Source organism: Apiotrichum porosum (genome assembly GCF_003942205.1).
Source record: "Apiotrichum porosum strain DSM 27194 chromosome Unknown scaffold_12, whole genome shotgun sequence".
Lineage (NCBI taxonomy): Eukaryota > Fungi > Basidiomycota > Tremellomycetes > Trichosporonales > Trichosporonaceae > Apiotrichum > Apiotrichum porosum.
Genome location: NW_021167119.1, coordinates 610,074 through 636,886, shown reverse-complemented (window position 1 = coordinate 636,886; position 26,813 = coordinate 610,074). Strand labels below are relative to the sequence as shown.

At 59.8% G+C, this 26,813-nt stretch overlaps 11 protein-coding genes across 11 annotated transcripts; 7 read left to right on the top strand and 4 right to left on the bottom strand.

Moving 5' to 3' along the window:
* Positions 1-55: 55 nt before the first annotated feature.
* On the bottom strand, positions 56-1,764 carry EHS24_002285 (uncharacterized protein; the record flags this gene model as incomplete). The annotated part of the gene is made up of 3 exons (XM_028618028.1): positions 56-1,184; positions 1,237-1,538; positions 1,735-1,764. 3 exons carry the CDS (start codon positions 1,762-1,764, stop codon positions 56-58), a joined length of 1,461 nt encoding a protein of 486 aa, XP_028473706.1.
* Positions 1,765-2,438: 674 nt separating this feature from the next.
* EHS24_002284 (uncharacterized protein) lies at positions 2,439-3,704 on the bottom strand (the record flags this gene model as incomplete). Its single annotated transcript, XM_028618027.1, has 3 exons — positions 2,439-2,982; positions 3,139-3,562; positions 3,620-3,704. The coding sequence occupies 3 exons, from the start codon at positions 3,702-3,704 to the stop codon at positions 2,439-2,441; spliced, it is 1,053 nt and encodes a 350-aa protein (XP_028473705.1).
* Positions 3,705-5,030: 1,326 nt separating this feature from the next.
* RAM1 (CAAX farnesyltransferase (FTase) subunit beta) lies at positions 5,031-6,774 on the top strand (the record flags this gene model as incomplete). Its single annotated transcript, XM_028618026.1, has 4 exons — positions 5,031-5,350; positions 5,389-5,640; positions 5,678-6,602; positions 6,697-6,774. The coding sequence occupies 4 exons, from the start codon at positions 5,031-5,033 to the stop codon at positions 6,772-6,774; spliced, it is 1,575 nt and encodes a 524-aa protein (XP_028473704.1).
* Positions 6,775-7,173: 399 nt separating this feature from the next.
* Positions 7,174-8,666, top strand: EHS24_002282 (uncharacterized protein; the record flags this gene model as incomplete). Its single annotated transcript, XM_028618025.1, has 3 exons — positions 7,174-7,236; positions 7,394-7,650; positions 7,811-8,666. The coding sequence occupies 3 exons, from the start codon at positions 7,174-7,176 to the stop codon at positions 8,664-8,666; spliced, it is 1,176 nt and encodes a 391-aa protein (XP_028473703.1).
* A 270-nt stretch (positions 8,667-8,936) lies between these two features.
* On the top strand, positions 8,937-10,609 carry EHS24_002281 (uncharacterized protein; the record flags this gene model as incomplete). Its single annotated transcript, XM_028618024.1, has 7 exons — positions 8,937-8,964; positions 9,006-9,085; positions 9,256-9,459; positions 9,500-9,690; positions 9,735-10,343; positions 10,388-10,447; positions 10,486-10,609. 7 exons carry the CDS (start codon positions 8,937-8,939, stop codon positions 10,607-10,609), a joined length of 1,296 nt encoding a protein of 431 aa, XP_028473702.1.
* Positions 10,610-10,876: 267 nt separating this feature from the next.
* Positions 10,877-12,553, bottom strand: EHS24_002280 (uncharacterized protein; the record flags this gene model as incomplete). Its single annotated transcript, XM_028618023.1, has 1 exon — positions 10,877-12,553. One exon carries the CDS (start codon positions 12,551-12,553, stop codon positions 10,877-10,879), a length of 1,677 nt encoding a protein of 558 aa, XP_028473701.1.
* Positions 12,554-15,719: 3,166 nt separating this feature from the next.
* EHS24_002279 (uncharacterized protein) lies at positions 15,720-18,085 on the top strand (the record flags this gene model as incomplete). The annotated part of the gene is made up of 6 exons (XM_028618022.1): positions 15,720-15,891; positions 16,063-16,150; positions 16,306-16,520; positions 16,586-16,751; positions 16,918-17,103; positions 17,149-18,085. 6 exons carry the CDS (start codon positions 15,720-15,722, stop codon positions 18,083-18,085), a joined length of 1,764 nt encoding a protein of 587 aa, XP_028473700.1.
* A 586-nt stretch (positions 18,086-18,671) lies between these two features.
* MDM34 (ERMES complex subunit) lies at positions 18,672-21,084 on the bottom strand (the record flags this gene model as incomplete). The annotated part of the gene is made up of 3 exons (XM_028618021.1): positions 18,672-20,834; positions 20,876-20,938; positions 20,995-21,084. The coding sequence occupies 3 exons, from the start codon at positions 21,082-21,084 to the stop codon at positions 18,672-18,674; spliced, it is 2,316 nt and encodes a 771-aa protein (XP_028473699.1).
* An 808-nt stretch (positions 21,085-21,892) lies between these two features.
* On the top strand, positions 21,893-22,575 carry EHS24_002277 (uncharacterized protein; the record flags this gene model as incomplete). The annotated part of the gene is made up of 5 exons (XM_028618020.1): positions 21,893-21,934; positions 22,042-22,089; positions 22,128-22,205; positions 22,250-22,294; positions 22,333-22,575. The coding sequence occupies 5 exons, from the start codon at positions 21,893-21,895 to the stop codon at positions 22,573-22,575; spliced, it is 456 nt and encodes a 151-aa protein (XP_028473698.1).
* Positions 22,576-23,100: 525 nt separating this feature from the next.
* On the top strand, positions 23,101-24,042 carry EHS24_002276 (uncharacterized protein; the record flags this gene model as incomplete). Its single annotated transcript, XM_028618019.1, has 3 exons — positions 23,101-23,170; positions 23,779-23,892; positions 23,957-24,042. 3 exons carry the CDS (start codon positions 23,101-23,103, stop codon positions 24,040-24,042), a joined length of 270 nt encoding a protein of 89 aa, XP_028473697.1.
* A 229-nt stretch (positions 24,043-24,271) lies between these two features.
* On the top strand, positions 24,272-25,636 carry EHS24_002275 (uncharacterized protein; the record flags this gene model as incomplete). The annotated part of the gene is made up of 1 exon (XM_028618018.1): positions 24,272-25,636. The coding sequence occupies one exon, from the start codon at positions 24,272-24,274 to the stop codon at positions 25,634-25,636; it is 1,365 nt and encodes a 454-aa protein (XP_028473696.1).
* Between the last annotated feature and the right edge of the window lie 1,177 nt (positions 25,637-26,813).

Here is a 26,813-nt window from a genome sequence, read left to right as displayed (position 1 = left end):
AATGCCTAGTCGTCTACGGCCTCTACAGACGTGCGCTATCTAGAACCTCCTCTCTCTAGCTCCGGAATCCGTTACCGGCACCTGGCCCACGCGGCTGGCGAAGCACGCCGGGGGACATACCCCCACGCAGGGCAGGGCCACCACCTGGTGTACCAGGCCCACTGCCGGGGGCTGAACCAGAACCCGCAGGACCGGCGCCGAACCTTTGCCCCTGGTATCCGCCTTGCTGGGACTGGGACTGGAGCTGAGGCTGGAGCTGGGGCTGGGGCTGGGGAGCCGCAGGACCTCCTGGCCCATACGCATACGCTCCCGAGGCGTAATACTGCTCAGTCGTGGTGGTGCTGACGTCGTATCGCTTGGGCTCCATTCGTCGCTGGTGCTCGTCCTGCGCCCGCGCCCACTGCATCTGCTGGACGGACGCGTATGACGTCTGCTGGACGGTCACCTGGACACCGCCAGCCCCCATTGGCGCCATGGGTGGACGGGCAGGGAGGCGGGCTTGGTTGCGGTCGTAGCCTCCAGGAGTGGGTCCGGGTCCGTAATTCGGGTACCCGCCAGTGTTCTGGCCACCGTACATTTGTTGTTGTGGGTTGTACACGTGTTGTTGGTGCTGTTGTTGGAGTTGCGATTGCGGGATGCCGTCAAACCGGCCAGCACCGATGGGGCCGGCGCCGCCCATCTGCTGCGAGTAGGACGGTGTGCCGTTCCCGCTCCGGCTCTGCTGGTGTAGTGGTGGTCCGCCGCCAGACATGGACAGTTGGTTGACGGCACGCGCGAGCGCCGCCTCGTCGACCCTCGGCGACCCCCTTCCGCTGGCACTCCTGGATCCCGGGTTCGTCCGGCGTCCACCGCTGCCGCTGCCGCCGCGATCCACACCGGCCAGACCAGCCATGGACACGGACTGAGGGACTGGTCCAGGTGGAATGCCAACAGAGCCACCGCCGTTGGTCGCTGTTGCCGGCGAACTTGATCCACTGTCCGATCCTCCTCCAGGACCAAAGATCCGTTCACGCGCAAGGCGGTATTCTTCTTCGCGCTGCTCGATGCTCTTGCTCGGGGTGGCCGTGCCGGAGCTGCTAGTGGGTTTGGGCGATTGGGTCGTCGGCCGCTTCAGGATCTGCATTTTGGGCGGTGGGGCCGAGGCTGGAGGGAGAATGGTGGTGGTCGACGGCCCGGCGCGGTTACTACCACAGGTCAGCATTGCAGCATCACCACCGCCGATGGTATGCTACTCACGCGCTATCCCAGATTTGTCGGTTGTTGGCCGGCCTCGGCGCGCCACGAAACCAGTCATCACCGTCGCCGGGCGGTGTAGGGGTCTGGCCCTGTTGCGGCGCGGTCGCAGGGCTGGGGCGTGCAAGAATCGTCGGGGTGGCCGCTACTCGCACTGGAGCGGGGGCTGCTGAGGTCACAGACGCGGCAGGCGCTGCGGTGATAGAAGCAGTCGACGTGGGAGCAGTTGGGCGAAACGGCTGAGCACCAGGCTGCAGCGCGGCGGCCGCGGTGGCCGTCGTGGTCGGGGATGGACCGAGGTCCTCCTGGAGGATGACGGCGAGGGTGTAGGAGAAGTCGGGAGAGTGGGGCGTAGGTGGGCATCATCAGGCATGTGGATACAGTGAAGCCATCAGTCGGCCGATGTTGGAGTGGGACCAACGCGCACGTTTGAACAAGTCAGAGGAGAAGACACAAGCGTCAGCGACAAGCATGCAGTCTATTGATCATGGAGGTGCTTACCTTCTCCCAGTCGTCTTCCGCGTTACTCATGATGCGAGGAGGTGAGGGTGGTGATTGTTGTGGGATAAACAGGCGGCAGACGGAATGAGAGGTGAAGTGTAAATGCTGTTGGTGCATGACGGGCCAGCCAGGACACGGTGTGTGTTGACTGTATTAGAGCCGGCACGCAAGGAACGCAATTCAAATGATATTAGGATTGAAATCAAATCTAGTCCGGTTTCGTGGCGAAAAAACAGTATCGTTGGTCAGCCCGTTGCACATGATCGCTATACTCGGTTTGCAGAACACACTGTCCTAGCCCACTCCGACGCACATAAGTGGCATACTGCGTTTACATACAGCACTCCGCTGCGACCATCACAACCGCCCCACTTTCCAGAATGCAATATCACCCACGACGTCAGCACAGTCCCATGGCTCTCAACTGCATCACGCCCAGAGCACGTCATTTTGGTTCAATTATACTGCATAGGATTGTATCCATGGCTGCCTCCCGGGCTGCCGGGGCAGAGCACTGTAGGGTGTACACTGCGAGGACAACGCAAGCGCGCGGCGCTGGGTGAGATGTTACTGAGGTGTGTGTGTGTGTTGTCTATATGGTGCGGCGTTGCGAATGCCCACATGCGTATGGTGTTGTTGGTGCGCTCCCTGAAGGAGAGAGCTAGATTATCCCCTGCCAGTGCAAAGGCTGTGTGCGTGTCGCTTTAGAACAACGCAAGGTTCTCGTCCACGGCCTGCATGGCAAACCGGCCCTCGTTGGCCCAGTCCTGGGTACCGTCAGGACCGAGACCGACGTCGCGGCCAATCTGGTCGGCGTCGACGGCGTCCTTCCAGCCGCCCTTGGCGAACGCCGCTCCCTTGTCCTTGGAGTTGAGAATCTTGAGCGCGGCAGCGCGGTTGTCGGGGTTCTCAGACAGGAGGGAGAGGTAAAAGGCGATGCGGGGAGGGATGGTGATACGGCCCTGCTTGAAGCAGTAGTCGGTGACGGCGATACACGCGACGACGCCGCCGTCAGCACGGGGCTTGGCGGAGCGGGTGGCGGCAGTGAGACGACGGACGACCTCCTCGGGAGTCTGGGGGACAGTGTGTCCCTTGGCAGAGGTGGCGGACGAGGAGGGAGTGTCGGTGCCAGAGGGAGGGAGGGAGAGGTTGGGGATGATCTGCTCCTTCTCGGAGACGGGGGCCTTCTTGCCGCCCTTGCGCTTGCCGCCCTTGGGGAAAATAACAAACTCGGTGACGACGTGAATCCTGGGTAGTGGGTTAGCGAGTGTGTTATCGCTTGGAAAAAGACGCCTTCGCGGATACCGGTAGCCATTTTGACATGTTACCGGTGGCACGTAGGCAGAGGCAGCCCACATGCCGGCGGCAAGAACGCCACCCAGCGGCAACGGCTCTGGGACTCACCACTTGTCACCCCAGCTGCCAACACGCGTCTCCATGAGGTACTGCGATCCCATAGGAATCTCCTTCATGTACTTCCAGTGGCTGGCGCCGAGGGCCATGTGCAGACCCGTGACGAAGCAGGGCGCAAAGCTGTCGATGCAGAACTTCATCTTGGCGGCGTCCGAGTTCTTGGCGTAGCATGAATTGGACAGGTGCATGTTGTAGTCGCAGTCGTCGAGGAGGGCACGGCGCCAGACCTTGACGCGCATGTCCTTGAGACCGCCGGCCTCGACATACTCCTTGCGCCAGTTCTTCCAGTACGCCATGTGGCCCTTGGTGTATGCGAGGTAGTATGCGCGCAGAGGGTAGTACCACACACGGAGGTGCCACAGGAACGGCCACGATGGCGCCTGGCAGACCATGAGGAAGAGGAAGATGACCTTGACTGAGGTGTGTTAGAACCAAGAGACGCGTCCACCACAGCTGCTGTGCCGAGACTCACTCCACTTGGGCACAAACGGCAGGAGCGGGGTGTTGCTGGTCGCCGTCAGGCGACGCACGAGCTCGCGGCCCGCGTTCGTGATCATGTCGGGTATCTGTGATGCGAAATCCATAGTCGTGTGTGTTTGTGTGTGTTTGTGTGGTAAGAGAAAGTGTCAACAAATGTTGTATGTACCACCTGGAGGCAGAAGCTTTTAATCTCGACGACACGACGACGACGACGGTGCCGTCGGCAGCTAGGTGGCCGCCGCTGACCCGGACATGACCGTAGCCCTTACTTGCGGGTACGAGTCCTGACCCCACGGACTCGGTGGACCGCAGCTGTGCGGTGTCCGCCTGCATGTCCGTCGATGACCAGCGCGATAACGGGGCGATGGAGGAAACATGGGTTTGGGACAGGGGCGCTCATGTCGCCAGATGTCTCCGGCCCCACCGTCCGCTATACTCCGCCGGCCGAACGCACGCATGCACGAAGCAAGACGACTCACGTGTTTGCTGGAGGGGACGATTGGGAACTAGAGGGGGGGATAGCTGTGGGGGGAGAAGGGATGCACAGTTGGATGCGGGGGGGATGGGGGGTGCGAGAGAGAGAGACAGGAGAGGGTGCGTGCTGGGTCTGGAAATTATAAACGAGAGTGGCCCCCGGTGACGAGGACGGGTCCCGGGTCAGTCACGCGTGCCATACCCGGGCTGACATGCCCTTGCTGAGGCCTCCTGGGCGGGATGGCGTCGCCGCGTGCACCACCTGCTGCCGTCCATGGACCATCCATGCAAGCGCTTAAGCGCTGCAGTCAGACGGTGACGCGTTCAGTATCAGAACATGGTGTGTTGTGGGGGATCCTTGGATAACCATCACGCTGATCTTGATCACCGGACGCGCGGAGAGCAGTAAAACACACCGTGTGCGTCGCATGTTTGGCAGCTGGGGGGGTCAGGCCCAAAATTGTTCTCTCCGTTCAAATCGAGGCACCCGATGGATGGACGTCGTGGCTCTCGCTGGGCATCTTATCAACCAGGCGGACAACGGCAACTAGAACCCGGGTGAAGCTCTGCTCAACAACGTTCATTGCGCAGACAACCGCTCCACATGGCCTATGCGCCTATGCCTTACGGCCCCTTTGTGTCAGAAGTCACCACCACGGCTGCAGAGTAAAGCCGTTAAATTAGTGAGTTAGTAAATTAGTAAAACACGGCTAATCCACAGGCGCGCCACACAGGCATCCCATGTATCAACCTCGCCTATCTTCTGGCGCCCTAGGCGCGCCATTGCCATCCAGATCCGCCGGTGGAGGTGTGCCAACGGGCCTCGCAGTGAACAATAACGAGCCGTCAACTGACAACCCCCGCCGCCATCACCATCACTCATACAACACACATCTCTCTCTCACGCGTTACTACACACATACACAGCCATGGGCGCCGCATACCCTTCCATATTCACTCTCCCGCACATTCCCGCACCCAGCGATGGTGTCGACACGGGCACCATCTTTGAGCAACGCGACACAGAGGGCGCCATCACGGACGTCCTCGACAGCCAGCCGCCGGCACTCATGACTGATGGCGGTACAACGCTTCGCAAAGCCGAGCACACCCAGTTCCTAGCCTCTACCTTTTTCAGGTTGCCGTCGGCCTATGTCTCGTTGGACGCGAGCAAGCCGTGGCTCATGTTCTGGACCGTCCACAGCCTGGACCTGTTGGGCGTCGCGCTCGACCAGGGGACAAAGGATCGGTGAGCTTACATCGCCTGTCTCTGAGCTGACAAGACAGTGCAATCAACACCATCATGGCCTACCTGTCCCCTGCAGGCGGGTTTGCCGGCGGCGCCAACAACTCGCACCTTCCCCATCTGCTGCCGACGTACGCCTCGGTTTGCTCACTCGCGATCGTGGGCAACGCATCGGCCACGGGCGGATGGGACCGAGTCGCAGCAATGAGGCAGGAGACGTACGACTTCTTCATGCGCTGTAAGCGTCCTGACGGCGGCTTTGTCGTGTGCGATGGTGGAGAGATTGATGTTCGGTGGGTCACTCCCAGGGTATTACAAGCTAACCGCCAGTGGCACATACTGCCTTTTGGTAGTGGCGACGCTCCTCGACATCATTACCCCCGAGCTTGTCCACAACGTGGACAAGTTTATCGCCGCATGTCAGACGTACGAGGGAGGATTTGCATGCTCGACATGGGCCTTTGGTGTCGGACCTTATGACGATCCCACCGAGTCGACCACTCGCGCAGCCATGGCCGAAGCGCACGGCGGATACACGTCGTGTTCACTTGCATCGCACTTTCTCTTGTCCTCCATCGTCCCCACCGACGGTGCTCCCTTGGCCTCCCTCGCCCCCTCGTTCCCGGCGCCCATCGATGTTGCGTCGGCGGTGCGCTGGTCGGCCCTCATGCAAGGCGAGGCTGGTGAGGCTGGTGGATTCCGTGGCCGCTCCAACAAGCTAGTTGATGGGTGCTATGGATGGTGGGTCGGCGGTGGATTCCCCGTCCTGGAAACTCTTCTCAAGCGCGAGAAGAGCCGCCAAGACGCACTTCACGCCGACACGTCGGCCAAGATCGCCATTGTCGACGACGACGGTAACGACGAGTGGGCCGACGAAGAGGCCATGCACCATCTCTTCAACAGGGTGGCTTTGCAAGAATACATCCTCCTTGCCGCCCAGAAGGAGCCCGGAGCTACTGGTGGCCTGCGTGACAAGCCCCTCAAACGTCCCGACCTGTACCACACCTGCAACAACCTCTCTGGCCTGTCAATCGCTCAGCACAGGCTCAACCACTCGCCGACGTCAGTGGCTGCCAAGGCGGCCGCGTTCGACGACACCAAGGGCCTGCCGCCCGTCAATCCTACCAAGCCGGAGGGGGGCTGGGCGAGCGAGGAAGAGCGCCAGCGTGCTCGTCGTCAAATCTATGCCAGTGTCCTCGGTTGGGTCGAGGACGAAAAGGCAGAGTTGGTGGTCGGAGGCAGCGACAGTCGTGTGGTGAGTGCTAGACCCTGGTCGAACCCTGTGGAGATGAGGGAGCAGAACTGGGACACGTGTCTGCCAAGGGAAAAAGCTAACAGCAAACCCGCAGAATACGACGATGCCTGTGGTTAACATTCTGGGACTGCGCCTGAAACCGTTTGTGGATTACTTTTACGGGCAGGCGTGAGAGCAGTGTGTGGTGCAATGCTGGGTCTGCCATGCAGAGAGGGAGAAGAGCAGATATCGATCTTTTTTTTTGTTGTGACTATGTGTTTCGATGCCATCTAGCTGGATAATCCTTTTGTTTGCGGTTAATAGCCCAAATGGTTTGGCCGGGAGAAGAGACTGAACTTGAGTCGGGACGAATTAGCCAAAATGCGACTGGCCAGCCAGTGATATAGTGACGCGGTTCCACCGTCATACCCAACGACTCGAGTCGGATCGCGCGCGCTCAGATCTCGCCGGCAATCGGCGCGCTTGCTTGCCAGCGCCAAAAGACCCGACTCCAGCCTTTGGGTTTTTCTTTTCATCTTCCAAACCCGCAAAACACCACACCACACACCCACCCCGCATCGCTCACACAAAAATGCCAGTCTCCACCCAGTCCCCAGACCGCAACCGTCCTCTTGACGACAACAAGGTCACCGGCGTGAGTCTCTGCTAGAAAAACCTGCATCACAACCCCTGGCTCCTTCTCGCTATTGCTCGGCCCACGAGCGAACATCTCCGCAGACGAGCCAGCTCGCTCCCCCCCACCCCCTTGCATCTCCCTCCAGTCGCAGTGCACGATCTAATCATCCTCACAGTACGACCCCCTCATCCCCCCCGCGCTCCTGCGTCACGACCTGCCCGTCCCCGCCACTGCCGCCAAGACCATTTCGGCTTCGCGTCGCAATGCCGGCTCCATCGTGAAGGGAACCGACCCCCTGGACCGCTTGCTGGTCATTGTGGGACCGTGCTCGATCCACGACACTGAGCAGGCCAAGGAGTACGCTTCGCGTTTGCGCAAGCAGGTCCAGGACGGTCGCTGGGGTGGTCTCGAGGTTGTGATGCGTGTCTACTTGTGAGTTTTCTTGGAGTTTGGGACCTCGGGTACTGCGCAGGCGAACGCGGAAACAGTGCCATGGCAGCCTGCCCCACCGCCGCGTTCATGTCATGCTCTGTGCCCAAGGGAGCAGTCGAGCCGGGTTGTATCGCAATGTTTTACTGACGCTTGTTCCCAGCGAGAAGCCCCGTACCACTGTCGGCTGGAAGGGTCTGATCAACGACCCCGATATCGACGGCTCGTTCCAGATCAACAAGGGTCTGCGTATGGCTCGCCAGCTCCTCTGCGAGATCAACGAGATGGGCATGCCCGTCGGCTGCGAGCTGCTCGACACCATCTCCCCCCAGTTCATCGGTGACCTCATTACCTGGGGCGCCATTGGTGCGCGCACCACCGAGTCACAGCTGCACCGCGAGCTTGCCTCGGGAGCCTCGTTCCCCGTTGGCTTCAAGAACGGCACCGACGGTTCCGTCTCTGTGGCCATTGACGCCATGCAGAGCGCCAACCACCCGCACTGCTTCTTGGGCATCAACAGCCAGGGCAACGCCTCCATCGTCAAGACCTCGGGTAACCGCGATGTTCACGTCATCCTCCGTGGTGGCTCGGGTGGCCCCAACTTTGCCAAGGAGCACGTGCAAAAGGCGCTGGAGACTATGCGCAAGAAGAACCCCGACTCGCACGCCTCGGTCATGGTCGACTGCTCGCACGGCAACTCGAACAAGGACCACAGGAACCAGCCCAAGGTCGCCGCCGTTGTCGCCGAGCAGATCGCCGAGGGCGAGCTTGGCATCACCGGTATCATGATCGAGTCCAACCTTGCCGAGGGCAAACAGTCGTCGGACAAGGGCCGCGAGGGCCTCAAGTACGGTGTCTCCATCACCGACGCCTGCATCGACTGGGAGTCGACCCTGGACACTCTTGACGTCCTCAACAAGGCCTCGTTGGCCCGTAGGGAAGTGCTCGCCCAGCGCGCCAGCCGCCAGTCGTCGCCCGTCCTCCACGCCGCCGTCCAGAACCTCAAGGGCGAGCAGTAAAGGATAGCCATGTATCTTGTATTGAGAGTGGGGGGTTGTGTGATATGCACCGACTTGCAGCAGCCGCACGAGGTTCTACCTCTGTGGAACGCCATTGTACTGTACACGTTGACCCCTCTGAAATTGTCTGATGGCCGTTGGTGGAGATCGAAGTAAAAAGTCACGTGACATACACGTGGGCGACGCGCGTTTGCTGCTTATGACGCACACCTCACCTCGACTGGCCATGTTGTCTTCCTTGTTCCACGCCATTTACCACCATTCACCACCATGCCCGGCCTCAACCCCACGCAGCAGGGTGAGCTGTGAGAAGTACGGGATAAGCTGACAGAGTACCAGACATTGACCATTTTGTGGCTGTCACGCAGGCGAGTCCGGCGGATGCCGCGCGTTTCCTTGGTGATGGCGCGACTCTCGAGGTGAGTGGGATGAGAAGGAAGGTGACGGGCGGAGGGAGGACGGCAGCGACAGTTGCCCAGGTGTCTCTTGCTCTGGTGCGGCTCCGATATATTCACCAGTGGTAGAGAGCCTCCTCTTCATTCCCCTCGCCACCGTCCCCATCCGCGCTTCCCACTGACCGTTGCCACAGGGCGCACTCGAGGACTTCTTTGCTGCCCAGGCCGCTGGCGGCCTCGAGGAAGACGACGAAGACGACCTGGACGCCGCCCTCGCCGCGTCTTCCGCTGACGCCAACCCCGGCGGCCCACGTACACTCTCTGGCGCGCCGGCGGATGCCCTCCCTGCCGGCTGGGGCCGTCCTGCTCGTAACCAGTTTGCGACCATTGACGGCATGGTGAGCTACATATAACGCTAGAGAACATGGCTGACAACAGAACGCTCAAGCTCATGCCGCGGAAGACTCGGACGACGAGGAGCCTGAACGCCGTGGAAACGAGCTTTACGCTGGTGGCGAGCGCAGCGGCCTCGCTGTCCAGGAGCCTGATCGCCGCGCCGGCGGTAGCGGCGGAGACGCGCCCCGCGGTGGGCGTGGGCTCGTCGATGATATCCTCAAGCAGGCACGCGAGTGAGTCTGTCGACGGGGTATTGGTGAATCTAGCTTATAGTAAGGGCCTCGGAACGTCCCCAGGAGCCCGCTGCCGCCAGCCAGCCCTCGTACCAGTGGGGTTCGGGCAACACGCTCGGCGACGACGAGACTCCCAGCGTCTCGGTCGGCGGCCGCCCTCAGCGCTCCCAGCGCCGCATCCCCGGCGCGTTCGACAACGAGGATGACGATGACGAGGAGGAAGACTCTGACGAGGAGATGGGCGACGAAGAGCCCGTCGAGCGTCGTCTTACCTTCTGGTCCAACGGCTTCAGCATCGAGGACGGCCAGCTCTACGCCTACGACGCTCCTGGATCCCAGGACCTGCTTAACGCTATCAAGTCGGGCCGTGCCCCCGCCTCGCTCTGGAACGTCCGTTTCGACCAGCCCGTCCAGGTCGTCGTCGAGCAGCGTACCCACGAAGCCTACCAGCCCCCAGCCAAGGCGCCCATGCGCGCATTCGAGGGCGGCGGTAACCGTCTTGGATCTGCGCAGCCCGAGGCTAGCTCGTCCAGTGCTGCTGCTCCAGCTGCTGCCCCTGCTGCAGCCGCGCCTGCCGCTGTGCCCGCGAGCATCCAGCTCGACCCCTCCAAGCCCGCTGCCAGCGTCCAAGTCCGTCTTGGTGACGGCACTCGGTGAGTTTTACCGAGCCACGTTAGAACGTTGAACTGACAAACAGCCTCGTCGCGCGTGTCAACCTCGACCACACTGTTGCCGACATTCGCGGATTCGTCGCTGCGTGAGTTATGGCACGGGCGGTTGTAACTGACAGTCCAGATCACGCCCAGACCCCCGCCCATTCGTGCTCCAGACGACGTTCCCCAGCCGCGAGCTGCCCGACAGCGAAACGATCGAGCAGGCCAAGCTTGCCAACGCGGTCGTGGTCCAGCGCTACACCTAGGCCCAAAGCCAATCATGTACGAGCCAGAGAGCATGTGTATAACACGCGCAAGCAAGACGTCATGTGTATGCAGCAGAGTTTTCAATTGTGTAACAAACGCTGCAGATGATGGAGAGTCATGTCCGAAAACCTCACACAAAATTGACATTTAATTAGGACTATGATACAACCGGTCCCCTCTCTCCTCCTCCTCCTCCTCCTCTGTCTACCCATCCTCTCTACGCCATCTAGATCCGTTTTAATGGAGTGTTTTTTTTTTGGTGTCTACTACTGCTCGGTGACCATGGCACGGCTAGTGTTGTCCCTGCACCGCTTGAGGAAGCGGATGAGTGGTGTGCCACCGGTACCCCTGAGGCCGTCCACTTCGACCTCTACAATCTCCTCTGCCTCGCGCGCGTCCCCGAGCAAGGCGCGGATGCGGTCCGAGGGCGCCCGGCGGGCCTGCTGGACAATGAAGCGCGACACGACACGCATGTGCTTGTCCCTAAACCTGCGGAGGGCGGCCAGGGCCTCGTCGTATGCGGCCGCGAGGGCCGGGTGCGTGTCGGCGCGCTTGATGACGAGGTCACGCAAGGGGGTTGGGTGCGACGACAGGTGCAGGAGGAACGTACGGTGCGGCAGGGGCATGTACTGCAGCATGCGCTGCAAGAACGTGGCCTCCACCACGCCAGACTTTTGTTGGTGTGGGTGTTCCGATGCGGGGGACGCCTCGTCGTTGGTACCTGCGCGCAGCGGCGTTGCGTTGAGCTTAATCACCGTGGCCGGAGTTGAAGTCTCGGGACCAGCCGGAGACTTTGCGGCAACTGCGGCAGTGGCAGTGCCAGTCGCGAGGGGGACCGGACCGGTTTCCTCGTCGGGTCGGGGTGCGTGGTCGACGGTGAGGAAGATGTCGAATGCGTGCACGAGGGAGCTCTGGCCTGCAGAGGGCCCAGAGAACTTGCGCCCCACGACGTTGTCGCCTGCAAGCTTGTTCTCCGCCTCGGAAAGGGCGTGCTCGTCGGCCCCCATGAAAATCCATCCGGGCGAGTTGGGCCCGTCACCATCTCCGCCACGGAACCATGGTCGGATGAGGTGGTAAAACTCCTCTGGGTCGACCTCGGTCATCATGCGCAGCGTAATGTCGCCCACGCGGTCGATCTGGACGGCCAGTTGGCGCAGGTAGACCGTCAGACGGCGGAGGGCCAGCTCGTCGGCGAGGAACAGTTCGTCGAGACACTGACGCATGAGCGCCAATGCAGCGGCGCCGGCGGCCTCGCACTCGGCCGACACGAGGTAGAACCCAGCCTCAGACTTGGTGTTGGTAAAGCTGCCAAGGGTGGTGGCCGGGGGGTTGGAAGCCATGTTGGTCGGGCGCGACTTGTCGGCCGCGTGGACGTTCCACAGCACAGTGTCGGCATATGTCAGGATGGGAGGCAGACCGACGAGCGGGGAGATGGCGAGCAGTGGCACAGAGATGGAGGGGGGAACCTCTGCGGGGGTCGCGTGCGACTTTGGTGGCGACGAGTGGACGTAAAAGTGCAGCAGGAAGGCAAGCACAAGGTGGGCGCGACGGAGGTGCGGCAGGTCGTCGAGCTGGTCGGTCGGCAGCACGCCGATGGCAGCCACGGCCTCGCGCCATGCCTGTTCACGCTTGCCATTGCCACAGCCGCCGAGCCTCAGGCCATCGCCGGGGCCAGCGCCGCGGGCAGCGTCCAGCGCGTCCTCCCACACATCGTACGGAGCAAATAGGCGAGTCACGTTGGCGGTCGGCGGGAGAAAACCGGTACGCACATCGACATCGAAGTCGGCGGCGGCGAGCGAGGCGACGTTGGGCGCAAGGCCGGGTGCAGCGTGGGATGCGGTAGTGAGCGACGTGCGTGGGTCGTTGGAGAAGGTCGGGGGCAGCGCGAGGAAGTGGCCTGGCGGGAGGGCCGCGAGCGGGTGAGGGTGGTCGGCGGCGTCCATTGTGAAACGGAGAGAGCTTGGCTAGCTGCCAGGTGCAACGGGTGAGGGTTTACGGCAGAGAGGGAGTGGGAGTGTGCGATGGAGAGATGGGTAATGGACGGGTGTGTTGGGTTGGACGGGTGTGTTGGGTCGCGCGACTAGGGAGATGAAGAAGTGGACAAACGACGAAACAACCCGGAATTTGCGCGAATAATACTAATCATCCGGCGCCCCCATAAATAAAAAACATAAAGCCCCCTCCGGACCGCCACCCGGACCTAAACAGTTGTATTGAGACCGCGGTCTTGCCGCGGGATGCTCATTACCATGTTGCTATTGATGCACCGGCTCGGACCAAGACCTGTGGTTAGCGCACACGTCACGCGCACAGTCGACCATGCCCGTGTGCTCGTCATCGATGCCGCGTGCTTCCATTCATAACGTTTACCAGCAGTGGGAACGTCCTGTCTCTTCTGTATTTCATGCGCCGGCAATGTAGACGCGCAGACCGCTACCATGTTGCTTTGAACAGTGCCACCACCGCCCCAAATCGGCGCCGTTCGGGGCCGACGTCGACGGCCATTCGGATTATTATCAACCAATGACGCGATCGGCGGTGCCACACTCGTGACACACAGCCGGCGGCAGTTACCAGGGGTTGAACGTTGATGGCCCCGGATCTCATTGTCCAATATGCCACACTCACGGACACGCGCGGCATTTCATAACCGCCGAACTCAAGGCGTGCGGAATAGGCGTAGCCCACATCCTGCCAGCCTGTAACCCACAGGCGCGCGCGCGTTTGAAACGGCATTCGGCGTCCATTGTCCGGATCAAATTCCTTGTCGATCCTCGTGTGTCCGATCGTTCCCAAACTGTTGGGCGCGTGTAGACATGTTGGCGGACCACATGTCTCGGACGCGACAACCGCCTATCGTCTATCGTCTGCCATCCATCCACCCACGGCCCGCCTACTTCTTTCTGCATGGCTTCACGTGCGTCCGACGGTAATCTGGCGGCTGTCTTGGCGTGCTTGATAGCCATGATAAACGGACAAGCTGCGTCTGCCCATATCTCTCGCACTGTTTTCTTGGCAGCAGGTGATGATTGTGGTGATGCAGTTGATTGGGTCTCATGTGGCACAGACAGAGTGGACTAGAGTTGTTCGCAAAACCCACTCCAACCCGGCCCCCGTCTGTCCGTCCGTCCGCGCGATCGCTCTCTGGAGCGTGAGGGAAGTGCAACCCAGCCCTCGAGGGTGGATATGGCTTGGCAGGCGATTTCCTTAAGTACGGGGCCGTATTTCCCCACTTTTGTGAAAAGAGAATCCACCGTCAGGCGATACAAGAACGAAAATGGGCAGTGGAAGAGTGGGTTCTTGGGGACTCAGGTTTGGCCAACACCAGGCCCTTTTGGTGGGCTGCACGCAGGGCACCGTAGTGCCCATGCCCGCAAGGTGCCCATCGAGTGAGCAGCTGTTTTTTCGAATCATGTTGAGCCCCGCGGGGAGTTGTGGGTCGTTTTCTGGCATTTCGTATGTTTCCTGACCGCAGCCGCGAAGTGATGTCGGCCTGTTTCCAGTCATACCGATCGTGCAACCGATGCTGACCTGTTTCCGAACAAGGTGCTCCGTGGGTGCCGTCATATCTCACGTAACAAGTACCGTCAGACGTCCGCCAGCGTCCTCGGCCCGGAGCCACGTTCTGGACCTGGACGATCATCCAACAACAAGTCTAAGAACAACTCGGCTAACGGGCTTGGGGCTCAACTTTCGGGAGTGGGACAACGGGGTCGACGCCTGAGACCCTTTGCGAGACCGAGCGGAGGAGGGAAAGTTGACGGGAGAGAGGGACAGAGAGCCAACGACGACGCCAACGGCCGATCCAACCGGGACACCATGGGCAGTGGCAGGGTGGACGTCCAACTAGGTTTGCGGGACATGGGCCGGGATCTCCGGGTGGGCTCGAGCGAGCGCAGCACTCCTAGCATGGCCCATGGCCCTCACATATTCGAATTTGTCGGTTACGTGGAAACGAGACCCGCAATGTTTGCAGATAAGCCTAAGCGGGGCCAGTGGTATATCCCATCCCCCAGAATGCCAAGACAACTCGTGTAACCGAGCCCACTCTGCTCGGGGGATGCACACTTGCCCACATGGATGCATCAAGGCTGCGCAGTTTGCCTTTGTGTTGGCCGTACCTACAATGCTTAGCCTACCGATGTCCAGTAGTTGTCCCCAGCCTCGGGGAATGTGTAGACCAGCCGTCCAAGAGGCAGGCTGTCGCTGTCGCATGTTACGCGGGATGCCAATGTCTCTCGGAGCGATCACACCGGCACTCTACAGTAGCGGGTTTCTGGACGGGGAACCGGCGTTGGGTCCACCTGAAGAGCCGCCACGACTGCCGTGGGAGCCTTCCCACATCGCCCAAGCCACTCACGCGCCCACTCTTGGCAGGCCCAGAAAAGCGCTTGCATGCGGCGACCACACGCAGGGACTCTCTGGGCCAAAGCGCAATACGAGCGGAACGCCAGCGCTTTACGCACCAAAGCTTACGCCAGAGCTTACGCCAGACCTTCATGCTCCGCTTGCCCGCATGCACTCCACAGATCAGACTAACGAGCTAACGCATTGACGTAGGCCAAGTGGGTTTGAGCGCCCCTGATTGCCTCTTGGCACTGTGCACACTGATCAGGTGTCGAGCAGCATGGCAGCCACACGCGTGAGATGTCATACGACAACCTCCTATCGCCCGTATGTCACTTTGGGCTGGGGTAAAGGGGCTGCGAGCAGGGGACCCAGAGGCCTCTCAGGACACGCGCACCACGCGCTGGGCCGCGCTGAACATGGAAGGAAGTCTCCACATATCCGCCGTGACCTGCCAACGAGGAGCCGCGCTTCTGCGGGCAACCATCAAACACGGGCGGTATCTGCCGCCAGTGATCCAGTGACAGTGGACGCCGCTGTGTCGTGTGCCTTGGTCCTGGGCCCCCCCCCCCATGCCATTCTCTCGCCTGGCCACTGGCCACTGGTGCGTTAGCCGCGAGTCTCCGGGTCTGGCGGCTCTCTTCGGGCCTCTCGGTAGCGAGTGACAGCTATCAGCTGGAAGCTCTTGGCCGTTGGCATAAAGAGCAACGGAAACACAGCACAGACCCCGCGCGTTCTTCCCCCACAGACCCCCACTAGACCATGTCTCACTACGACAACAAGAACCACTTTACGGGCGACCCCCTCTACGACCACGAGAAAGATCAGTATGCCCAGGACGTCACCGTCGAGGTCATCGAGCCCAAGGCCGAGGAGACCCACCGTAGTCTCAAGCCCCGCCAGATTTCCATGATTGCCATCGGTGGTGCGATTGGTGAGTAGTTTTTGTGGTGGCCAGTGGCACTGGGAGACTGTGGCACCCATAGTGGTTGAGCTGGCGTTGAAGTGGCGGTGTAATTCCGTCCAGCGCCGGTCCGCTCATCGCGGCCACACCGTTCTCCACGCGGTCGAGTCTTGGCACGCGCGATTACTTACACTTCCTCAGGCACAGGTCTCGTGATAGGCAGTGGAACCTCGATTGCGCGCTCCGGCCCCGCATCGGTGTTTTTGGCCTACATCGTTATGGGTGCTGTGTAAGTGTGCAAACGCGTCGGGGTGCCGAAGAAGGGGCCGAAAGCCAAAAGAGACAAAAGAACCCAGCCGCTCTACCCCGTACCGGGTGGAGCTTGGTGGTGTCTTGATCGCGGCTATCCCGCCGTGGCCCATCCTGGTGTCGCTGTACCGATAGGGCACGATACGGTGTGGGCCGTGGACAAGGGGACAGTGGAGAACGGCCAGACCTCAAATCGAATCGAATCGAATGTGGCGCTGACGGAATCTCCAGCTGCTTCGGCGTCATGACTTCGCTGGGTGAAATGTCGACCAAGTTCCCTTCCAAGAAGGGTTTCGCCGGCCACGCCACTCGCTGCGTTGACCCAGCTTATGGATTCTGCACGGCTCTCGGTGAGTGAGGGGCGTTTTGGAGCAAGCCACACGACAAGAATCAAGAACTGACGTCACGTTTCCAGTCTACCTCTGCAAGTACCTCTTCCTGTCGCCCAACCAGATTGTCGCCGGCTCCCTCGTCATCCGTTACTGGAACGCGGAAATTAACGGTGCCGCATGGGTCACTATCCTCATTTGCTTCGTCGTCGCCATCAACTGCCTCGGTATCAAGTGGTTCGGAGAGGTCGAGTGAGTACCGGACATTTGTGGCGGAGGAATATGGGTCCTTTTTGTTTCTACAATCTCAACCTACAACATCCACCCACCCACCCATCACACCGATCCATACGCTTCCCGCATGAACGGACGTGCTCCGCTTCCTTCAGAAACAAACAGTGGCTAACCAATACCCCAGATTCTGGCTCTCGCTGATCAAGATCATTACCCTTACCGGCCTGATCATCCTCGGTCTCATCATCGACCTCGGAGGTGTCTCCACTCAACCCCGCCTCGGCTTCCACTACTGGAAGGATGGCAAGGCCTTCAAGCCATACAAGAAGACCGGGGCCATGGGCGAGTTCCTGGGCTTTGTGAACGCACTGTAGGTTTCTTTGGGCGTGGCTGTTCAACTGCTGACCTCTGCCAGGGTGCTCGCGCTCTTCGCGTACATGGGCACGGAGCTCATCGGTGTGACTGTCGGTGAGGCCAAGAACCCCCGCAAGACGGTCCCGTCCGCCATCAAGAAGACCTTCTACCGTATCCTGTTCTTCTACATCTTCTGTATCCTCATCGTCGGCATGATTGTCGACTCGTCGGGCCCGGCGCTCCAGGCCGCCGTCAAGAAGGGTACCGGTGGCGGAGCTGCCGCCTCGCCGTGGGTCGTGGCCATTGTCGAGGCCAAGATCAAGGTGCTGCCCTCGATCATCAACGCGTGCATCCTCATCTTCACCATCTCGGCCGCCAACTCGGACCAGTACATTGCCTCGCGCACGCTGTACGGCATGGCGCGCGACGGCAACGCGCCCGCCATCTTTACGCGCTGCACCAAGCGCGGTGTCCCATGGGTGGCCTTCATCTTCACCGGCTGCTTCATGTGTCTCGCCTACCTCGTCGCGTCCAACGACGGCCTGACCATCTTCAACTACTTTACCGCCTCGGTCACCATCTGCGGCGCGCTGTCGTGGATCTCGATTCTCGCATCGCACATTGCCATGATGCGCGGCATGAAGGCACAGGGTATCTCGCGCGACACGCTGCCTTACAAGGCGCCCTTCCAGCCCTACTACGCCATTTGCTGCCTCGTCCTCACCGTCCTCATCGCCATCTTCAAGGGCTTTGACGCCTTCTTCCACCCCTTCGACTACAAGTCGTTCATCACCCACTACATCACCGTCCCCGTCTACATCATCGGATACTTTGGGTACAAGTTTGTCCGCAAGACGAGCTACGTCCGCGTCGACGAGATGGACCTCTCGAGCGGTGGCCGCGAGTTCTGGGACTGCGAGGATGACGAGGAGGAGGAGGCCGCGTACAAGGCCATGTCGTTCAAGCAGAAGCTCATTTGGAACCTCAAGAACTGGTAGAGAGGGGTATGGCGGCGCCAGGTCGGTCTGTCCCCAGCAAACCACCGCGTTGAGTCTGTGTGAAGTCTCTTAATACAGCAGTGACTGTCTTTTGCACGCGTCATATAGCTGGATATTGTAACAAGGATACATGCCATTGGTTGTGCCGATGCCAACGTGACTTCTATGTGCAGAGAGAAAATCGTGATAAAGAGAGAGGGAAAGGGGGGGAGGGGTCCAAATTGAACCGTGCAATGTGGCAGGATCGATGAACAGTGTGGAGGTAATGCGCAATGATTGTGCGAGGGACAAGTGGTGGTGGTGGTGGTGGTGATAATGGGTGGTGGTGATAATGGGTCGGCCAACAGATGATATCGCTTGGAACAAACAGCACCGTCGCTCGGAGCAACACTCCTTGGCCGCCGAGATAGATTGACATCGGATCAGATGACCGTGCTTGCCGCCACAAAGGTTGCTGCCAAGGTCAACAGCGGATCAGGTGGATCAGGTGACAATGCTTGGCGCGGATAAAGTGGCAAAGTGGGCAATCGACGTTTCGAAAGGTCTTAGCTGATTAGTTTCCCGCCGCCGCCGCGCGGACTGCGGGCTATTCCGGAATCTTTGGGAACCCGTAGGATCCCTTGGAGCTCGCTCGAGCGCCGCTGACCGCGCTGACAGGTGCGCGAGGCACCGACACGGACGCAGCCACCGACACGGGCAGCGAAGCCGAGTTTTGAGAGTTGAGCCTCCACCGACTCGCGCCCTCGGACGAGCTGCTGGCCAAGCGCGTCTCGTCGTCCCAGTCCAGGGGCGGCGTCCGCTGATCGCTCTCGGGGCTGAGACTGGGCTCGCGGTCGTTGTTGCTTCCCAGGCGGAAGATGCGTTTCCGGCGCGCCTTGACGTTGCTGTTGTCCACCGGTGTGATGGCCCCGTTGGCGCTGCCTGGTGCACTGCCGGTAGGTGTACGACCCAGGTATGGGAACGAACGGACAGCAATGTGCTCGTGCGCACGCGCATAGGGCGACAACGTGTTGGCGGACAGTGACAAGGTCGCGAGCTGTGACACGCTGTTGTTGAGTGGCAGCGTGATTCCGGCCAGCCCCGCTCGGGTGGAAATGCCGACGTTGGTGCCAAACGAGGTGGTGCGCTCGCGCGGGCGAACCATGGCCGGTGGGGGCCGCGGGTCTGTCGTGCTCCTGGAACGGTTTGCGTCCAAGGAGGCAGGGCGTCGCATAGGAGGCGATCCCAGGACGTCCTGGTCCGTACGCGAGTCCCAGTTTGACCGCGTGCGTGCGAGGCCCGGCGAGGAGGCGCGAGCATGGCCTCCGTACGACTGGGTGCGGAGTGGGGACTGCTGGCGAGCAAGAGCATGTTGCTGGTGCAGAGCATACGCAGCTAGGGACTCGGGGCGCTTGCGTACGCCGTGGACATCCGAGTTGGAAGTGTTGATACGGCGCAATGACGAACCGGGGCCGCCTGGAGGGTGGTAGCCCACCAGGCCCGCAGCAGAGTTTGGCGTGCGGCCGCGTAGGCTGCCAATGGTCGATCCTCCGCCGATGCTGCTCGCACGAGCAGTCACTGAACCCGTAGCCGTACCAGCCGTGCCGGCAGTTCCCGCTGGACTGGGCATCGCAGGACCGAAACCGGACTCAGACGGGGCGCGGATTTGCGACTGGGCATGGTACACCCTTGGCCGGGTGACCATGCCGCCACCAACAGCAGGGAACGACTCCCACTCGACCGAGCCAGCGATGGACTGCGCCATGGGGCTGCGCGGTGTGCTGCGTGTGGGCAGGTCGTCCATTTCGAGCAGCTCGCCGCTGTGAAGTGACTCTTCCTCGTCCTCTTCGCCGTACGTCTCCTCATCCTCGTATGAGCTGTTGGGGTCGGTGCCGTCAAAGGGGTCGGACCCGTCCATGAGAGACCCGAGACCACGGCCACCACCACCGCGTGCCTTCTCCCACAGTCGTCCAAACGCCTCGTATCCGCTATGTGTGGGCAGACCTTCCGGCCGGAGTCCGTACGTGGGGTCATAGTTTTCAATGTCGGGGAAGACAGTGTATGACGTAGGAGAGCCAGAAATGGTGCCTCCGGCGTTGGACTGGCGGTCGCGAATCGTCGAGCTGGGGATACGGTGCACGGCTCGTCGGCGCGGCGTGCTCGTCTCGCTCGAGCGCGGGGCATTGGGGGGACCGAAGATATCCTCGCCAGCAGCTGTGGGATCGTACTCCTCGTCATCACCATACTGCGATGGCGATGGTGCTGGTGCGGCATCGACATCGCGATAAGGGGTCTCGACTGTGCCAGTCGTTCCCGAGGAACTGAACCAGCGCTGTGACAGACGGTGGATGATGCCGGGCAAGTCCTCGCGGAACATTTCACGCAACTGGCCCTCAATCTCCTGCTGGAGGTATCCGCGGATAACCTCAACCGAGTCGAAAGTTGACGAGACATCGACGTTCTGAAGCGGATCGTTCTTGAACACGAGGGTGATACCCTTGGACGCCGAGACGACAAGGATCAGGATGGCGCGCAGGTGAAGCTTGCTGAGCCTCAGTGTCATGGGGACGAGAAGCGGTTGCGACGCGAGGAGGGGTGTCGAGATCGGAAGCGTCGACGAAGGGATGAGGTTTGGGTTATGGCTCAGCGGGTTGGCCTGCACACGACACCGGACCTCGATCCACGCGTCGCCCTGGTATCCTAGACGAAGGATGCCACGGAACCGGTCGAGCGATAGGTCTCCAATCTCGAGCAATGTGAGAGTCGGGGGCTGGAACGTTAGCTATTGACAAGGACGCGTGAGTAACCCACCTGCGTGCCCATGTTGAGGTCAACAACCTCGATACGGCCCTGGATGACAGGTGGCTTGTTGCCCTGCGAGGTTAGCACAGTTCGCGTAGCCGTGACAGCAAGCACTATAAGCTACTCACCTTGTTGAGGGCTGTCTCGAGCATCTTCTTGGCGTCCTCGTAAAACGATTCCGAGAACGCCGTCGACCATGACGGGAAGAGAAACGACATGGCAAGGTGGGTGGTGGTGTTTGTTGTTTAGGTGGTACAGTAGAGGGTATCGGAGCGACCACGGGTGGAGGCTATGCGTGCATGCTTTGCAGGAGGCTTGGTCGCCTGGATCGTATGGTTGAGAAGTTGCGTGCCAGAAGTGAGAGACAGAGGACGAAAGCGATGGTGGCGAACGATGTGAGAACGGAATGTGTTGTGGAATGAATGAGCGGCGACGAGTACACCGATAGACACACCCAGCCGGCACGCGCGCGCGGATGACGGCAAAGCGGGTGTGAAATTGTTTTTTTCCTTCGAGGCCGACTAGTCCCGGCGTCATTAGAAATTTATGCTTCCGCTAATACCCGTTCCCGTAATAGTCATGTGCGCGTCCGCCCACTGTTTATTCACCTCGATTAAGGTTTGTGTTGACAGTGGACGGACGGTGGCCGTTGGGCGGCGCGAGCGGGGAACCACGGGGGCTCGCAATGTCTGGTCCGTCCGAACAACAATGGAGTCGGCGGGGCCGGCAGCTTGACGTGAGGGCCAATTCCTGTCGTCTCTCAGGAGGTGCTCGGCGTGGGGGACTCTGGACGCGTTCGACGCAATGCTTGCTCTCTAGCTCTCTGAGCCCACCATGACCATGCCGGAGTGGCGCAAAATACACACGTGAGTTGCTCATTCCAAGGATAGAAAGCGAGAGTCGTCAACGTTTCAGTGCGGTTGTCGACTCAAATCTCTAGTCGACTGTTCAGTATTTCGGCAACCTATTAAAGCACACGGGTACACCGGTGACCATTGCATCTGCCATTACACCAACTCCTCGACCATGTCCGCCTATACCATTGCACTGGCAACACCTGCTGACATTGTGCGTTACTCTTGGGGGACAGTCCCGTACTGACTGCAGCCCGACGTCATTCGTCTCCTGAACTCGCTGGCGAGTAGGAACTGTATGAGGCTGCGCGCTGACCTCAGGCCGACTATGTTCAAGAGCCTGGAGCAGTCACCTCTGATTCCGACAAGGTGTGTAGCACAGCTATCGACCGATATTGACCTCGCAGCTTGCGGCAGCCCTACAAGAAGGCAAGTTCTCCGCGCTCATTGCGCGCAGTGGAGACGAGGCCGTGGCATTGGCAACGGTAAGCCCGTGGCCCCTTTCACCTTGGGTTGACACCCGACCCAGTTCTACTCCACCTATTCGACCTGGACGACCGTCACGGGCTTGAACGTAAGCTACTGCCATAGCGATCGCTCACGAGTCTACAGCTTGATGACCTGTTTGTGGAACCCGCACACCGAGCTGCTGGGCTTGGCAAGCGAATGCTGGGACGCCTTGGCCAGTTGGCCCAAGAACGGGGGTGTGAGCGTATCGAGTGGATGGTTCACCTCTGGAACGACTCGGCTATCGCATTCTATGAGCAGAGGCTCGGAGCCAAGCCACTCAACGATCTCAAGCGCGAGAAGCTGGAGGGCAAGGAGGCCATTTCGCGATTGGCCGCGTTGGCCTAGACGACGCCTCTGTGGTGAATGAGCGACAGTGTGTGCGTGTAGCTGTGTCCTGCTATGTGTAACGCCTGTAAACAAGGAAGCACTCAACCTTCCATTGCCCACGAAACAGCCGCCACACGCACACGCACACACAGAGACAAGACTCAACTCGCGTATCGAGAAGGCTCATCCCGCAGCTCGGAGCATGGTGTTGGACGTCTTGATTTCCGCGTGACATGTCCTCTGCTGACATGCATATGTCAAAACTAGAACGCTTCCTCTGGCCTGAGTGCTTCTCCTCTAAGGGCTGGTTCGCCACTGATCACTGACCAATACTCGTTGACGTGCAGCAGCGTTGTCACACTCACATGGTTCTCGCACGTCCAACAATCTATGATACACCGCTGCGGGCACATCCGGACGAGAACCATCCAGGCGGGGCGAGCTGAGGCTCCCTTGAGAGAAACCTCGATGCATATAAAACCTGCGCTGGTGGGCAACCCAGTACACCAGACCACCGGCTGGCTCCAAAAAAGCAAACCATCAATGAGCTACAACTATGGCAACAGCGACGATGACGACTGCGAGGGCGACTGCTTCGGCACCAATGAAGGAGGTGAGGACCATGCACGGCTGGCCGGTGACTGACCGTAGACTCGTGCGTGCCAGTTTGGACACACCAAGGGTGCGAGTGCCAGTATTGCGGCCGTGACCTAGACTAGGCATGTCGCCTTGAGTCGAGTCACCACGCTCCGTATGTAGCAACTCCATACTCTGCGTCAGCGATGCCGCCGAGAAGGCAGACGAGCTGGACGAGGTGGAGGGGTGGCGTCGACCTCCAGCGAGGAGAACAAAGAGGGTAGTGATCGGAAGGGTTTCATATGCAGCATGCAACGTCTGTTGCTTCTCACGAGCGAGCGATGATTCGAAGAGACGCGGGCAGTGGATCTCAGCCTTTTGGTTCTGCAGCCCACAGGCCACAGGACTGAGACCTGTTGAAACGCGCAAAGGGTGGTCCTTACTCGACAGAAGCTGTCTCATCCTGGCTCTCCATGATGGCATCAAAGGATTGCCTGCATGCATACTCATGGTGCGAAGCATGTTGGGTACACACGCACACAAACAGCAAAACGCCAAACTGACGACCCCCCGATACACACACACACACTTTGCATTCATACACTCCCTCATCTGCAAACACATCCATAGCTATCCCTCCATCAGCCCGCGTAAACGTTTACTCTCAACCACTCATCACTCTCCACATGCTCCAGTGGACTGGCAACTCGCCACTGCCGTCGCTCTGCAAGGGCGATTCCGGCCACCGGAACACCGGATGTAAGTGCGATCAGTAACACTCCCGGTCACAACCGGCGCTGATCATTGTGCCCCCTCTCATCAGTGTCCTGCCAAGGCTTCAACAGTCTGTTCTATGACGCCGTCTACTGCAAGTACTGCGGCCGTGTAATGGGCAAGAAGTCTGGCTAGGGCTATGCAAGATGCATTCATGTACAGTACGTGCACTGCCCGACCCCGAGGTGTGCACGCCGATGTCCGAATGTGGTGGCGTGCCCCAGGTTCCTTTTGCCCGAGGTGGGTTCCCGACCCGCACGTCATAGATCATGGACAGGTCTCACATCTCTCTCATGCAAACATTGAAAGCGTCATCGATCATCGACTGCCCCCTTCACTCATCTGACTCTTACTCCTGTTGACCATGTCGCGCGCGTCGAGCTGGTTTTTCGCCAACTGGGCCAACATCAGCGCCGCCTTTGGCGTTCTGGCGCTCTCAATCTTGGCCTCGTACTGGGACCATTTCAGCATTGCGCAGCGATGCCTGTTGGCCAACGTCGGTATCCTCTCCCTCCACTTTTGGGAGGAGTTTGTCATCCCAGGCGGCTTGCCTTCAGTCTGGAACGTTGTGGGCTGGAAAACGGCGACAGAGAACGCAGACCACTACCCGCTCAACCAGCGCAACGCCGTGCTCGGCAACTGGTGGTTCCTCTTCCTCCTCTACCTCCCACCCGTCTTTTGCAACACCGTCTCGTGGTTTACCCTCGTCCCCATTGTGTTTGGCCTGGTGTGTGAAGCTTTCATGCACCTTGTCGCATTCAACATTGTCCTCGGCACGTGTTACAACCCGGGCCTGTTCACATCCCTTGGCGGGTTTCTTCCCGTCGGCATCGTCTACCTCGTGCACTACGCGGGCCAGCACCCGGTCCTCGACTGGGTCAAGGCCCTTGGATTTGCACTGTCCAACTATGTGTTCATCTTCTACTTTGTGGGCATCTACATGCTGGCCAAGCCAGGCGACGACCGGTACGCGTTCACCAAGGACGAAATGGATCGCTTCAGCCGCACACGCTACAACCCGATCACCTGGCTGAAAGTCTACCGCGACAACTGGTACTACGTTGTCGGGGTTGGTTTCTTTGCTGGCGCCTATTTCATGGCCTTCTTCGGCCACCTGTTCAGCCAGATCCAGTCGATTCTCATCTGGAACACGCTGGCCGTCGCCGCCCACCAGATTGAAGAGTACATCATCCCTGGTGGAACGACGCTCATCATCAACGTTGCCCTGTTCAATGAACGACGCGACTATGACCGCTACCCGCTTAACAAGAAGGGCACAGCTGTGGTCAACACGCTTGCCTATCCGTTCTTCCTGGCTCCGGTGCTATGGCCAAACGAGATCTGGCTCGGCCTCACGCAGGTCTTTTTCGGTGTCGCCCAAATATTCGCCCACGGTTTGGCCATGAACATTGGCGTGAACATGGGATACAACCCCGGACTCGCTACTGCCGTGCTTCTCCACCTCCCCATCGCCGTCCACTACATTGCATACGTCCAGGACCACGACCTTGTGCGGTATACGGACTTTTTGTACGCCATTCCCTTGCTGCTCGCTGCCACCGTCGTCATCGTCCTGGTCCCCATCCGCTTGAACAGGGACCGTCAATCGCCGTACCCTTTCACCCCCGAGGAGATGGCCAGGTTCAACGTTCTCAACAAGTTGAAGGCTAACCACCTTGTCGATGAGCCTCTGGCACCGACCTACAGGGACGAGGAAGTTAGGGATTAAAAGCTGCTGTTGGAAACGCAGCCATCGCGCAACCTCCGTATCACCTTCACTGTCACATATCACGATTAAGAATTGACGAGAAACGAGAAACGTATCGAATTGTCATAGCAGAGAGACTGGTATGTACCAATGGGGGACAGGTGATGTGGGAGGATTTCACAACGTGACGAGGTAGCCTTTCTTGGCGACGCGGTTCACTCGCAATTCCTTGGGCAGCATACGGCCGTGTCTGGGAACTGACAGCCCCATGGCGGGGCCACTGTCGCGCCTTTTCCCCTGCATTGTGACCACTCGCGTGTGAACGGTCAATGTCAGGTGGCGACCCGCGGGGGCTAGGTACCGTTGCGAACCGCCGCTCGTCAGCGTACCAACCGTGATGAGGTGGTTCTCTCTGTCTCAGCCCCCAACGGTTCATTCCCGAAGGCCGACAGCAGCCACTCCGAGACACCAGGGTGGCCATATGCCATCAGCGGGGTGTTCACATAGTGACATTGAGGTACACCCAGGCTGTTGGGGGATGTGAGGCACTGTTGCTGATCGGCACGAAGCGTTTTTTGTGTCAACCCCTACCAAGAACCAAACTGGTGATGGAAAACGGAGATGGGCTTGCAGACCTCACACCTTTTGATGAGGGAGCGCTTCTGGTGGCGACATCCCACCCCCGTGACCTGTCGTGGAATGCTGCGGCACAAGGCCGTACCACGTAGTGTCCATCACCTTTCAGTCCCCTCCCATGCTGGTACGCTGGGAGAGAGAAATGGACAATGGATGTGGGGCGTGAGTGGCACTGGCGGCAACACCTTGCGGATACTTGTCGGCCAGACACAATTGGCAAAATCGGGCCGTATCTGTATCCGTCGCCGTCCGACACCCTCTCCAGTTCATCGTTCATAAGCGGGCCAGTCCTATGCATTGTGTACGTGGTCTTCGCAACTCCCAGCCCGCCCCCACCATCACCCATCTCGAAACTGCAATGGAAGACGAGCTCTGTGCCCACCCTGATCGCCGTATCGCTGGTCGTGAGTGCGGCGGGGTCTGCCAGGAACCACAAAAGTGAAAACGCCGGGTGCTGATTGCCAGATCCATGTCTGCTGTCACTGAAGCGCACTCCAAACGGCGGGTTCTACATGTGCCGGTACTGCCACGAAGTCACAGTGGTGGCCTTCGCCTCCTACCT